Source organism: Sebastes umbrosus, chromosome 10 (genome assembly GCF_015220745.1).
Source record: "Sebastes umbrosus isolate fSebUmb1 chromosome 10, fSebUmb1.pri, whole genome shotgun sequence".
Lineage (NCBI taxonomy): Eukaryota > Metazoa > Chordata > Actinopteri > Perciformes > Sebastidae > Sebastes > Sebastes umbrosus.
In genome coordinates this window covers 33810067-33825023 of record NC_051278.1, presented here as the reverse complement: position 1 = coordinate 33825023, position 14957 = coordinate 33810067, and the positions used below count along the sequence as shown (strand labels likewise).

General features: G+C 44.0%; 1 protein-coding gene across 5 annotated transcripts in view; it reads right to left on the bottom strand.

Annotated features, from left to right (window-relative positions):
* Positions 1-14957, bottom strand: part of si:dkey-191g9.5 (rap1 GTPase-GDP dissociation stimulator 1) — a 147726-nt gene that overhangs the window by 45934 nt on the left and 86835 nt on the right. For 4 of the 5 annotated variants that reach the window (XM_037781479.1, XM_037781478.1, XM_037781477.1 and 1 more), the window contains exons 9-10: positions 2575-2739; positions 2241-2366 (exon numbers count right to left, since the gene is read on the bottom strand). In XM_037781479.1, coding sequence (XP_037637407.1) covers positions 2241-2366; positions 2575-2739 — 291 coding nt within the window. The remainder of the gene's footprint in view (positions 1-2240; positions 2367-2574; positions 2740-14957) is intronic. The other variant, XM_037781476.1, reaches the window with a different exon arrangement.

The window sequence follows — 14957 nt, the reverse complement described above, 5'->3', positions numbered from 1 at the left end:
ACGGGCCCTCCGTCTGGGCCTGGCTCCAGACGTGGGCCCCGGGCTTCCTCCGGGCCGGGTAACTCCTCCTCTGCCTCGTGTCGTCATTGGGTTTTTTGTGAACCATTCTTAGTCCGGCCCCTCACCTAAGACCAATTTGCCATGGGAGACCCTACCAGGAGCACGAGGCTCCAGACAACACAGCCCTCAGGGTCATAGGGACACACAAACCTCTCCACCACGTTAAGGTGATGGTTCCCGGAGAGGGATTCTTATTATTATTATTCTATTATGTCTTTGCGCGTGAAAACGAGGTGCTTGGGATAATGAACGCGTTTTGAAATTTTGCACACGTGTCAGACGTGCGTGAAATGAATATCTGATATGGGTTTCGTGCTCGGGTGTGGCAAATTGGCTCGCTAGCGCCCCCTATTGAGTAGCCCCGACGACACGTTTCTCCTAAATTTACGAAATTTGGTAGGTATATGTACCATGATGAGACGTAAATAAAACCCTCTTGGAGGTATACCGTAAACCCAACCGGAAGTCGGCCATATTGGATTTTATGGCGTTTTTTTACCATATCCAGGCGCTGTACTTTAACGAACTCCTCCTAGAGATTTAACCCGATCAACTTCAAATTTGGTCAGTAGTATCTTAAGACCTTTGGGATGAAAAGTTACTCAAAGATCAAAAAGTTATCGAACTATGTTGCCGTGGCGTGGCGGCGAAAAAGCGCCTTTCGCCAAGAAACAGGAAGTTGTTGTAACTTTGTCGTACATTAACCTATATGCTCCAAATTTCTCATGCCTGATAAAGGTCCCTGTCTGACGACATCCATATGCAAATTTTGACTCACAGTCATAGCGCCACCTAGTGGTAACAGGAAATATCATGTTTTACACATTGATGTACTCTGCCTCAGAAATTAATCACATCTACGTGAAACTTGGTCAGTAGTATCTTAAGACCTTTGGGAAGAAAACTTATCAAAAGATCAAAAAGTTATAGAACCATGTTGCTGTGGCGTGGCGGCGAAAAAGCTTCATCGCCAAAAAACAGGAAGTTGTTGTAACTTTGGCGTATAGTAACCAATCTGCTCCAAATTTCTCATGCAAGATAAAACGTACGTGAAATAAATATCTGATATGGGTTTCGTGCTCGGGTGTGGCAAATTGGCTCGCTAGCGCCCCCTATTGAGTAGCCCCGACGACACGTTTCCCCTAAATTTACGAAATTTGGTAGGTATATGTACCATGACGAGACGTAAATAAAACCCTCTTGGAGGTATACCGTAAACCCAACCGGAAGTCGGCCATATTGGATTTTATGGCGTTTTTTTACCATTTCCAGGCGCTGTACTTTAACGAACTCCTAGAGATTTAACCCGATCAACTTCAAATTTGGTCAGTAGTATCTTAAGACCTTTGGGATGAAAAGTTACTCAAAGATCAAAAAGTTATCGAACTATGTTGCCGTGGCGTGGCGGCGAAAAAGCGCCTTTCGCCAAGAAACAGGAGGCTGTTGTTACTTGACTTTACATAGTCCAATCTGCTCCAAACTTCACAAGCTGGATAATGGACCAGGCCTGAAGACATATGTGGTATTATGCGTGATAGTCATAGCGCCCCCTACAGGAAACAGGAAGTTGTTGTAAATTGGCTGTACATTGTCCAATCTTCCCCAAATTTGACATGTTTTATAAGAGTCTTGCCCTGAAGACATGTACGTGCCCCGACGTGCGCGTTCCCCCGACGTGCGCGCGTGGGCGAGGGCCCGGTCATCGCTGCTTGCAGCTTTAATTCATTTTATTATTTCAAGCAAATATGTATGTCTTTGTATTTCCTATAACGGTCTAATGATGCCAATTGTAGTTGTGCACTTGTGCTTCATCTTAAATTGAAATAATTCATCATTATGATTATTATGATGATGATTATAATTGTGGTGCCCCCTCCGGCACTTGGTGCCCTACGCACAGCGTGTGATGCGCGTGTTGGGAGCGGCGGCCCTGGGGTTACACCCCCATGTGGGGCCCAAAGGCTATTTGCTGAAGCCCAGAAGAGTCCTGAACACAGTGAAATAAGAAGAAGGTCCAGGCAGAGGGCTGCAAGGTCTCTGTAGATCCAGACACCACCACACACTGCTAGTGGGTCATAGTGATGATAAAGAGGAATTATCTTTGTACCAGTCTATACTTTGTTTTTTTAGGAAAATGTTACATATTATACCTTTATGTACTGAATGCTAAACATGCTCACCTTGTCCATCCACCATCATGCGGAGTGTACCCAGCAGTTTGAACTGAACTGGCGGCATGTCAGAGCGCAGCAGGGTCTTTATCCTCTCAGTCACCCCGTCCTCCAGCATCCGCACTTTGTTGGTGGCTGAAACACAGAGCATCCATGTCATTGACTGATTGTCATTTAAATTCAGTTTTCTGATATTTGCCCATCTGACTTGTTTCATTATGCTTCTGAAATGACTCAGTGAGAGATGCTGTATGTGTTTCTTGGTGTGAACATGTTTATGAATCTGTCGTTTAAAAGTGAAACGTTAAAGTAATGACTTTGATGTTTGCTCAATGGAACATACATATGTCTACTGTTTTGCTTTGATCAGTACCAGGAATGGCCAGGTTTCTGAGCGCGCTCAGTCCAGCATGTTGAACAGACACGTCTCCTTCGTTGACATGCTGCTCCAACAGGGTGAGGATGTGAGGAACCACACCGAGGTCCAGCATCTTCACACAGTTACTGTCTGACAGAAACACAGCAGGCCAGCAGGCCATCTTCAAAACCTCATTACTGTAATACATCACATCACATATATACACACAAAATCAATAGAATCATCCTATAACAAGTTAAACTGTTTTATTTTAAATTAGCAAATACTGAATCTAAACATTTCATTTAAAAGTTGAACTGTATTCTGAATGTCCCAGACAACATGTTGATGTTGGTTGGTCTTAAACTGAAGTTCCTCATGGTTTCATCATTCTGCTAGAAGGTGTTGAATACTCCATTCGGATCACGGCATTCTGCGGTCTGTATAGCAGACCGTTGCTATGTATAGCAGACCGTTGCTATGTATAACAAACCGTTGCTATGTATAACAGACCGGTGCTATGTATACCAGACCGTTGCTATATATAGCAGATCGTTGCTACGTATAACAACCGTTGCTATGTATAGCAGACCATAGCTTTGTATAACAGACCGTTGCTATGTATAACAGACCGTTACTATGTATACCTGACCGTTGCTATGTATACCAGACCGTTGCTATGTATAACAGACCGTTGCTATGTATAGCAGACCGTTGCTATGTATAACAGACTGTTGCTTTGTATAGCAGACCGTTGCTATGTATAACAAACCGTTGCTATGTATGACAGACCATTGCTATGCATAACAGACCGTTGCTACGTATAGCAGATCGTTGCTATGTATAGCAGACTGTTGCTATGTATAACAGACCGTTGCTATGTATAACTGACCGTTGCTATGTATACCAGACCGTTGCTATGTATAACAGACCGTTGCTATATATAACAGACCGTTGCTATGTATACCAGACCGTTGCTATGTATAGCAGACCGTTGCCATGTATAACAGACCGTTGCTATATATAACAGACCGTTGCTATGTATAACAGACCGTTGCTATATATAACAGACCGTTGCTATGTATAACAGACCGTTGCTATGTATAGCAGACCGTTGCCATGTATAACAGACCGTTGCTATATATAACAGACCGTTGCTATGTATAACAGACCGTTGCTATATATAACAGACCGTTGCTATGTATAACAGACCGTTGCTATGGACCCAACTCTGATGTTGGACTCTGGAGGACTGTTTTTTGTGTCAAAATATTGATTTCTTCAGTAAGTAGCCGTGTAATAAGCGGGATAATGTACAGCTAGCGGGTCATTGTTGTGAGCATCAGCATCGCCCTGTCGGGGATTCTTTCACAACAATGACCCGCTAGCTGACCTTTATCCCTTACTTAGTCACACATTGAATCAGGAATTTGATAAATGTACCATAAGCACAATGGTGTATAATATATACAACCAGACATGTCAGGCATGTTCCAACACCTTTTCACTCCTAACTGGTCAAATACAGCAGCTTGGTCGGTGGCCCGACGCTCCAAACTATGACGCTCTACAACCCCCCCGTGGTGTCAGTTTCTGCTTGTTACATGCAGACACTGTCTTTTCAAAATAAATTTCTATTTTCAGAGGAAACTATTTGGTTAGATTTAGGCAACAAAACTCATTTGGGCAGGCCCAGCGCATACACTTCTGCTGCTCTAGGTAAAAAAACAATTATCCCTCTACTGCAGCCATTCTCAACCGGTGGGCCATGGCCGATATTACTGCGCATATGCGGTACCCCGAAGGCGCGTTGATTAAGTGTGACCCATCCTCCTTCAATAGGCCTTGTGTAAAAACACCAAACATCATCAGGTAGAGACAAACCTGTTTGCCACTGTTAGCTGGCTAACGTTCTCGGATGCAGTGAGACAAAATGGATGGGTTTTTAAAGCGAAAAAGTGATGTGGGAGCCAACCCTGCGCCAGTAAAAGCTCCGAAGCGTGTGGTGAGGAAATATGACCCTGAATACATTAAATTAGGATTCGTGCTTAATTGCCTTTTTGAACTGAGAGAAGAAGTGCACACAATTCTGGAAGAGCAGCACTCCCCTCTTGCTGAGCATTACACTGATGGTAACTTTTGTGCAAAACTGGCCTACTTATCAGATATATTTGACCAGTTAAATCAGCTCAATATATCAATGCAAGGCAGAAACAGCACAGTGTTTTTGGTTTCAGACAAAATTGAGGGCTTCAAGAAAAAACTTATTCTGTGGAACAGAAGAGTCAAGGAGGGACGATTTGACGTGTTTTCACTCCTCAGTGAAACTTTGGAAGCCACTCCTCATGTCAACATATCCAGTGTTATAACCCAGCATTTGACTCAGTTGTCGGGAAAGTTTACAGACTACTTCCCAGAAGATGCACGAGATGGAGACCTTTGGATTTTGGACCCTTTCTCTGTGGATCCTGCTTCAGAAGACATAGCTCTCTCTACTGTGTTGGAAAATGAACTGATGGAACTATCAGCAGACAGCAGCCTGATGCTTCAGCTCACACAAGTAGACCTTGCTTCATTCTGGATACTGGCTGCCAGTCAATATCCCTCTCTGTCAAAACGGGCAATCAAATTTCTGTTGCCTTTCACCACCATCTATTTATGTGAGTCAGGGTTTTCCATTGTGACTGTCACAAAATCAAAGGCAAGGAACAAACTGAAAGCAACTTTGAATGCTACTCTGCGTGTCAGCCTCTCACCCATCCCACCACGACTTGATCTCATTATGTCCCAGAGGCAAGCCCAAGTGTCTCACTGAGGGTAAGCAGAATATGTATTTTGGTCATTACAGCTGACAGTGGCATAACACATATAACACAAGCCCAGTTTATTATTTGTTGTATAAACATGTTAGGTTTTTTACTCATTTATTTGGGAAGGTGGTCCTCGGAAATGTTTTGACAATCACAAGTGGGCCTTCAGTTGCAAAAGGTTGAGAACCCCTGCTCTACTGTATTTACAACAGGGACGGACTGGGACAGAAACTCATTCCAGGACTTTGAGATGGACAGTTCTTTTATTTAATGTTAACATTAATACAGTTTTTGTGGTATAAAGAGAATCTGATGATGCTGAAGACCTTCAGGACACTTTATAGTTATAGATATATAGATATATAGATGACACCTCCTCAGTCTGTATCAGCACGTCACCACTGACCTGAATCAGAACCAGACCGGCCAGCTGGAACACTAGAACACCGGTCACAATGAAAATCACTGAGCCAATCAGACGTCAACAAAAACAAGGATCAGTCCAAATGATCAATACTGAAAGCGTTAGATTGGATGGTGTGACAGGCAGCCTGTAGTTACTGCTATTGATTACTTTTTTATTTTTTATTATTATATCATTATTGTTATTATTATCATTATTATTTTGCTCATGATGAATAGTTGGCCCACATTCCGCCACCGTTGCCAAAGTGCCGTCCTGGGTAATGGCCTAGTTCGCCTATTTGGACGCGTCTGCCCTGGTTTTGGGATAAAATAAGTATGTTTGTTACGTAGTTAAGTAGGCTACGTTACATACGTAACATAGTAATGCTACATAACATAACATAAGGCTACATTACGTAAGCGTCATAGTTACATTATGTAACATTACATAACTTGAAATAAGTCAACGTTGACTTTTGGTTTTACAAACAGCGGTCTCCCAGGTGAAAGTCCTGTGTTTGTTTGACCCATCCATCCACCCCGTGTGGACTTCATCGGTCTTTATATTACGTATCCTGTCTTCTTCCTTTACTCTCGCCATGACTATGGTCACGTAGAGCATCACAGTTTGATGCGTGGGACCGCTGATCAACGTACCCTTAACGAACTAGCTGACATGTATACTAGTACATATTCTCAAACAAATGTTCAATTTGACTCCCACAGCCAGTTGATGAACAGAAAGTCTGGAGCCTTGGTAGTGCAGTTAATTGCAGTGCCTAGTTGGTAATCCAGCCTTGGAGCGTCAATGGGAAATCCCCCAACATCTCCCTTAATGTATGAAATGAAGATTTTGTTACTACAAGAAGTTAGGGACTCAAAAGTTAATATCACTTCTTCCAACGTGTGTTTTGTCTGTGTCTTTGAGGATAATTTCAATAAGAAGACATTAACTCTTCTGCCATAACTGTTGTTTTGGCCACCTATGGCCCCGCATATTTCCACATCCAGCAGACACAGAGTAACACAATCATTCATTTGGAGTTGTGTTTGTGTTCAACTGATCAATATAAGTCCTATATTCACTCTCTTTTTTAGCTCTGTGTTTGGTCTCTACCATCTTCTGAGGGAAATGTCTGTCTCTTTAGTTACTGAATGCTCCACCATGTAGTCTCTAACTGTGTCTGCTGATTGGGGCTGAGCAGGTAGTGTACGGTTGGTTTATCTGAGCTTTTTTACGGAAAAGACATGTCTGCTGCTGGAACTGACCATTTTTTTTTTTTAAAGTTATTTTTTTGGGGGCATTTTTCCATTTTTATGACAGGACAGTGGATAGAGTCTTGAAAGGGGGGAGAGAGAGAGTGGATGCGGAAAGGGCCACGGGCCGGATTCGAACCCGGGCCGCCGCGGTCAGGACCAAGCCTTAATACATGGACGCCCGCTCTACCAACTGAGCTAACCCAGGCGCGAACTGACCATTTGACAGTGGTGAGACCGAGGGACAGAAAAAATGGTCATTTGACTCGTTGTTAGAATAAAGATAGTTGTTAAAGCCACTTTGAAGAGAAGTATTGTATATTTAGGGCCCGAGCACCGACAAAGTCGGTCCGAGGACCTATTGTATTTCAAATGATTATTATTAGGGCCCGAGCACCGACAACGTCGGTCCGAGGACCTATTGTATTTCAAATGATTATTATTATTCTTATTATTAGGGCCCGAGCACCGACAAAGTCGGTCCGAGGACCTATTGTATTTCAAATGATTATTATTATTAGGGCCCGAGCACCGACAAAGTCGGTCCGAGGACCTATTGTATTTCAAATGATTATTATTATTAGGGCCCGAGCACCGACAAAGTCGGTCCGAGGACCTATTGTATTTCAAATGATTATTATTCTTATTATTATTATTAGGGCCCGAGCACCGACAAAGTCGGTCCGAGGACCTATTGTATTTCAAATGATTATTAGGGCCCGAGCACCGACAAAGTCGGTCCGAGGACCTATTGTAATTCAAATGATTATTATTAGGGCCCGAGCACCGACAAAGTCGGTCCGAGGACCTATTGTATTTCAAATGATTATTATTCTTATTATTATTATTATTATTATTCTTCCTTGTCTTTGCGCGTGAAAACGAGGTGCTTGGGATAATGAACGCGTTTTGAAATTTTGCACACGTGTCAGACGTGCGTGAAATAAATATCTGATATGGGTTTCGTGCTAGGGTGTGGCAAATTGGCTCGCTAGCGCCCCCTATTGAGTAGCCCCGACGACACGTTTCCCCTAAATTTACGAAATTTGGTAGGTATATGTACCATGACGAGACGTAAATAAAACCCTCTTGGAGGTATACCGTAAACCCAACCGGAAGTCGGCCATATTGGATTTTATGGCGTTTTTTTACCATATCCAGGCGCTGTACTTTAACGAACTCCTCCTAGAGATTTAACCCGATCAACTTCAAATTTGGTCAGTAGTATCTTAAGACCTTTGGGATGAAAAGTTACTCAAAGATCAAAAAGTTATCGAACTATGTTGCCGTGGCGTGGCGGCGAAAAAGCGCCTTTCGCCTAGAAACAGGAAGTTGTTGTAACTTTGTCGTACATTAACCTATATGCTCCAAATGTCTCATGCCTGATAAAGGTCCCTGTCTGACAACATCCATATGCAAATTTTGACTCACAGTCATAGCGCCACCTAGTGGTAACAGGAAATATCATGTTTTACACATTGATGTACTCTGCCTCAGAAATTAATCACATCTACCTGAAACTTGGTCAGTAGTATCTTAAGACCTTTGGGATGAAAACTTATCAAAAGATCAAAAAGTTATCGAACCATATTGCCGTGGCGTGGCGGCGAAAAAGCTTCTTCGCCAAGAAACAGGAAGTTGTTGTAACTTTGTCGTACATTAACCTATATGCTCAAAATTTCTCATGCCTGATAAAAGTCCCTGTCTGACACCATCCATATGCAAATTTTTACTCGCAGTCATAGCGCCACCTAGTGGTAACAGGAAATATCATGTTTTACACGTTGATGTACTCTGCCTCAGAAATTAATCACATCTACCTCAAATTTGGTCAGTAGTATCTTAAGACCTTTGGGATGAAAACTTATCAAAAGATCAAAAAGTTATCGAACCGTGTTGCCGTGGCGTGGCGGCGAAAAAGCTTCATCGCCAAAAAACAGGAGGCTGTTGTTACTTGACTTTACATAGTCCAATCTGCTCCAAACTTCACAAGCTGGATAATGGACCAGGCCTGAAGACATATATGTGGTATTATGCGTGATAGTCATAGCGCCCCCTACAGGAAACAGGAAGTTGTTGTAAATTGGCTATACATTGTCCAATCTTCCCCAAATTTGACATGTTTTATAAGAGTCTTGCCCTGAAGACATGTATGTGCCCCGACGTGCGCGTTCCCCCGACGTGCGCACGTGGGCGAGGGCCCGATCATCGCTGCTTGCAGCTTTAATTCTTATTATTAGGGCCCGAGCACCGACAAAGTCGGTCCGAGGACCTATTGTATTTCAAATGATTATTAGGGCCCGAGCACCGACAAAGTCGGTCCGAGGACCTATTGTATTTCAAATGATTATTATTAGGGCCCGAGCACCGACAAAGTCGGTCCGAGGACCTATTGTAATTCAAATGATTATTATTCTTATTATTCTTCTATTATGTCTTTGAGCGTGAAAACGAGGTGCTTGGGATAATGAACTTTTTTTGAAATTTTGCACACGTGTCAGACGTGCGTGAAATGAATATCTGATATGGGTTTCGTGCTCGGGTGTGGCAAATTGGCTCGGTAGCGCCCCCTATTGAGTAGCCCCGACGACACGTTTCCCCTAAATTTACGAAATTTGGTAGGTATATGTACCATGACGAGACGTAAATAAAACCCTCTTGGAGGTATACCGTAAACCCAACCGGAAGTCGGCCATATTGGATTTTATGGCGTTTTTTTACCATATCCAGGCGCTGTACTTTAACGAACTCCTCCTAGAGATTTAACCCGATCAACTTCAAATTTGGTCAGTAGTATCTTAAGACCTTTGGGATGAAAAGTTACTCAAAGATCAAAAAGTTATCGAACTATGTTGCCGTGGCGTGGCGGCGAAAAAAGCGCCTTTCGCCAAGAAACAGGAAGTTGTTGTAACTTTGACGTACATTAACCTATATGCTCCAAATTTCTCATGCCTGATAAAGGTCCCTGTCTGACGACATCCATATGCAAATTTTGACTCACAGTCATAGCGCCACCTAGTGGTAACAGGAAATATCATGTTTTACACATTGATGTACTCTGCCTCAGAAATTAATCACATCTACGTGAAACTTGGTCAGTAGTATCTTAAGACCTTTGGGATGAAAACTTATCAAAAGATCAAAAAGTTATCGAACTATGTTGCCGTGGCGTGGCGGCGAAAAAGCGCCTTTCGCCAAGAAACAGGAGGCTGTTGTTACTTGACTTTACATAGTCCAATCTGCTCCAAACTTCACAAGCTGGATAATGGACCAGGCCTGAAGACATATATGTGGTATTATGCGTGATAGTCATAGCGCCCCCTACAGGAAACAGGAAGTTGTTGTAAATTGGCTGTACATTGTCCAATCTTCCCCAAATTTGACATGTTTTATAAGAGTCTTGCCCTGAAGACATGTACGTGCCCCGACGTGCGCGCGTGGGCGAGGGCCCGATCATCGCTGCTTGCAGCTTTAATTCTTATTATTATTCTTCCTTGTCTTTGCGCGTGAAAACGAGGTGCTTGGGATAATGAACGCGTTTTGAAATTTTGCACACGTGTCAGACGTGCGTGAAATAAATATCTGATATGGGTTTCGTGCTCGGGTGTGGCAAATTGGCTCGCTAGCGCCCCCTATTGAGTAGCCCCGACGACACGTTTCCCCTAAATTTACGAAATTTGGTAGGTATATGTACCATGACGAGACGTAAATAAAAGCCTCTTGGAGGTATACCGTAAACCCAACCGGAAGTCGGCCATATTGGATTTTATGGCGTTTTTTTACCATTTCCAGGCGCTGTACTTTAACGAACTCCTCCTAGAGATTTAACCCGATCAACTTCAAATTTGGTCAGTAGTATCTTAAGACCTTTGGGATGAAAAGTTACTCAAAGATCAAAAAGTTATCGAACTATGTTGCCGTGGCGTGGCGGCGAAAAAGCTTCATCGCCAAAAAACAGGAGGCTGTTGTTACTTGACTTTACATAGTCCAATCTGCTCCAAACTTCACAAGCTGGATAATGGACCAGGCCTGAAGACATATATGTGGTATTATGCGTGATAGTCATAGCGCCCCCTACAGGAAACAGAAAGTTGTTGTAAATTGGCTATACATTGTCCAATCTTCCCCAAACTTGACATGTTTTATAAGAGTTTTGCCCTGAAGACATGTACGTGCCCCGACGTGCACGTTACTCCGACGTGCGCGCGTGGGCGAGGGCCCGATCATCGCTGCTTGCAGCTTTAATTAGGGCCCGAGCACCGACAAAGTCGGTCCGAGGACCTATTGTATTTCAAAGGATTATTATTAGGGCCCGAGCACCGACAAAGTCGGTCCGAGGACCTATTGTAATTCAAATGATTATTATTCTTATTATTATTATTAGGGCCCGAGCACGAAAGTGCCAGGACCCAACGGTGTCCTGGCACGAAGTGCAAGGAACCTATTGTTTTTCTGGGGATTATTATTATTCTTTTTCCGCTGCAAGATCGCGTTTTTGACGACCTTAGCCATCCCCAAAACTCACGAAAAGTGGAGTATGCGTCAGAACTGGTGGGAAATTCAATGTTCTGGAGTGACTGGGCTCGGGTGTCTCCAGAGGGCTCCATAGCGCCCCCTAACGTACGCAGTTTTTCAGAGAAAGTTTCTTCGATCTTCACGAAATTCAAGTATGTCATTGCTCACGCCCTCATACCTGGATTAAATGATTTTGAGATTTCTTCGGCAAACAGGAAGTCAGCCATGTTGGACTTCCTGCGTGATTTTAGAATTTACGAACGCATATTTGAAGACTTTAGGATGCACAAAAATTTATGAAACTTTACACACACATCCAAACTAGTAATTACTTAATTTTAGTGGTGAAATTTTGCTTGGGCGTGGCATGTTGGCTCTCTAGCGCCCCCTTATGTCTTTCAGATTTTGAACATACCTTTAGGTACTCGGAATCTCATAAAATTTGGCAAAATGATAGACACCTGTGAACTTTATGTAACTGTATAGCCATTAGGCTCAGTGTGTTTAGCCGGCTCTATAGCGCCCCCTAACGCGTTGAAATTTTAACTTTGTCAAAGTTGATCCGATATTCATGAAATTTGGTATGCATATCCCACTCATCATTTGAAACATATTCCTCATTGGGTTTCATAAGCCCCGCCCACCCAGAAGTCGGCCATATTGGATTTTATGTACGATTTTCCCAATTTTTGAGTTTTATTGGCCGCGTACTTTAACGAACTCCTCCTACAGATTTGATCAGATGGAGTTGAAATTTGGTCAGGACCATCTTAAGACCTTGAAGATGAAAAGTTATTAAAATGATGAGTGTCCACTTAACGATCGGACCGTAGCGTGGCGGCCATTTTGAGCCATTCGCCAGTTATTGTAACTCAACTGTACATAGTCCGATCTGCCCCAAATCTCTCAGGTATGATGGTGCTCCAGTACTGATGACATGTATATGAAAAATTATACTCATAGCCCCGCCCTAAGACGTTAGCCCCGCCCCCTTTCATAACTCATGAACCGTTTATAGTAGAGTCTTGTGGGATGTGTCATATCACTCAGCAGAGAGTGGGTTAACCCTAACTCAACTGTACATAGTCCGATCTGCCCCAAATTTCTCAGGTATGATAAGGGTCCAGTCCTGATTATATGTAAATGCAAAAATATAGTCATAGCCACGGCCCCTACACATTAGCCCCGCCCCCTTTCATAACTCATGATCCGTTTGTCGTAGAGTCTTGTGGGAGGTGTCATATCACTCAGCAGAGAGTGCCTGTTTCATTGGTGAAGGTTATCCCCGCCCCCTACACATTAGCCCCGCCCCCTTTCATAACTCATGATCCGTTTGTCGTAGAGTCTTGTGGGAGGTGTCATATCACTCAGCAGAGAGTGCCTGTTTCATTGGTGAAGGTTATGCCCGCCCCCTACACATTAGCCACGCCCCCTTTCATTACTCATGATCCGTTTGTCGTAGAGTCTTGGGGGAGGTGTTATATCGCTCAGCAGAGAGTGCCTGTTTCATTGGTGAAGGTTATGCCCGCCCCCTACACATTAGCCACGCCCCCCTTCATAACTTGTGAACCGTTTGTCGTAGAGCCTTGCGGCAGGCGTCGTGGCGCTCGTCAGAGTTTCGGCTTCACGGTGCCCGGCCGCGTCGGTCGGCGTCCCGCCAGCATCCCCGACGCGCAAGGGGCGAGGGACCGTTCATCGCTGCTTGCAGCTTTAATTAGGGCCCGAGCACGAAAGTGCCAGGACCCAACGGTGTCCTGGCACGAAGTGCAAGGAACCTATTGTTTTTCTGGGGATTATTATTAGGGCCCGAGCACGAAAGTGCCAGGACCCAACGGTGTCCTGGCACGAAGTGCAAGGAACCTATTGTTTTTCTGGGGATTATTATTATTATTCTTTTTCCGCTGCAAGATCGCGTTTTTGACGACCTTAGCCATCCCCAAAACTCACGAAAAGTGGAGTATGCGTCAGAACTGGTGGGAAATTCAATGTTCTGGAGTGACTGGGCTCGGGTGTCTCCAGAGGGCTCCATAGCGCCCCCTAACGTACGCAGTTTTTCAGAGAAAGTTTCTTCGATCTTCACGAAATTCAAGTATGTCATTGCTCACGCCCTCATACCTGGATTAAATGATTTTGAGATTTCTTCGGCAAACAGGAAGTCAGCCATGTTGGACTTCCTGCGTGATTTTAGAATTTACGAACGCATATTTGAAGACTTTAGGATGCACAAAAATTTATGAAACTTTACACACACATCCAAACTAGTAATTACTTCATTTTAGTGGTGAAATTTTGCTTGGGCGTGGCATGTTGGCTCTCTAGCGCCCCCTTATGTCTTTCAGATTTTGAACATACCTTTAGGTACTCGAAAACTCATGAAATTTGGCAAGATGATAGACACCTGTGAACTTTATTTAAATATATAGCCATTAGGCTCAGTGTGTTTAGCCGGCTCTATAGCGCCCCCTAACGCGTTGAAATTTTAACTTTGTCAAAGTTGATCCGATAATCATGAAATTTGGTATGCATATCCCACTCATCATTTGAAACATATTCCTCATTGGGTTTCATTAGCTCCGCCCACCCGGAAGTCGGCCATATTGGATTTCATGTCACTTTTAGCATTTTATAGGCCGCGTACTTTAACGAACTCCTCCTACAGATTTAATCAGATCGATTTGAAATTTGGTCAGGACCATCTTAAGACCTTGAAGATGAAAAGTTATTAAAATCGTGAGTTTTCACTTAACGAGCGGAACGTGGCGTGGCGTCCATTTTGAGCCATTCGCCATGAAACAGGCAGTTATTGTAACTCAACTGTACATAGTCCGATCTGCCCCAAATCTCTCAGGTATGATGGTGGTCCAGTACTGATGACATGTATATGAAAAATTATACTCATAGCCCCGCCCCAAGACGTTAGCCCCGCCCCCTTTCATATCTCATGAACCGTTTATAGTAGAGTCTTGCGGGAGGTGTCATATCACTCAGCAGAGAGTGCCTGTTTCATTGGGGATGGTTAGCCCCGCCCCCTACACATTAGCCCCGCCCCCTTTCATAACTCATGATCCGGTTGTAGTAGAGTCTTGTGGGGGGTGTCATATCACTCAGCAGAGAGTGCCTGTTTCATTGGTGAAAGTTATGCCCGCCCCCTACACATTAGCCACGCCCCCTTTCATAACTCGTGATCCGTTTGTCGTAGAGTCTTGTGGGAGGTGTTATATCGCTCAGCAGAGAGTGCCTGTCGTAGAGCCTTGCGGCAGGCGTCGTGGCGCTCGTCAGAGTTTCGGCTTCACGGTGCCCGGCCGCGTCGGTCGGCGTCCCGCCAGCATCCCCGACGCGCAAGGGGCGAGGGCCCGTTCATCGCTGCTTGCAGCTTTAATT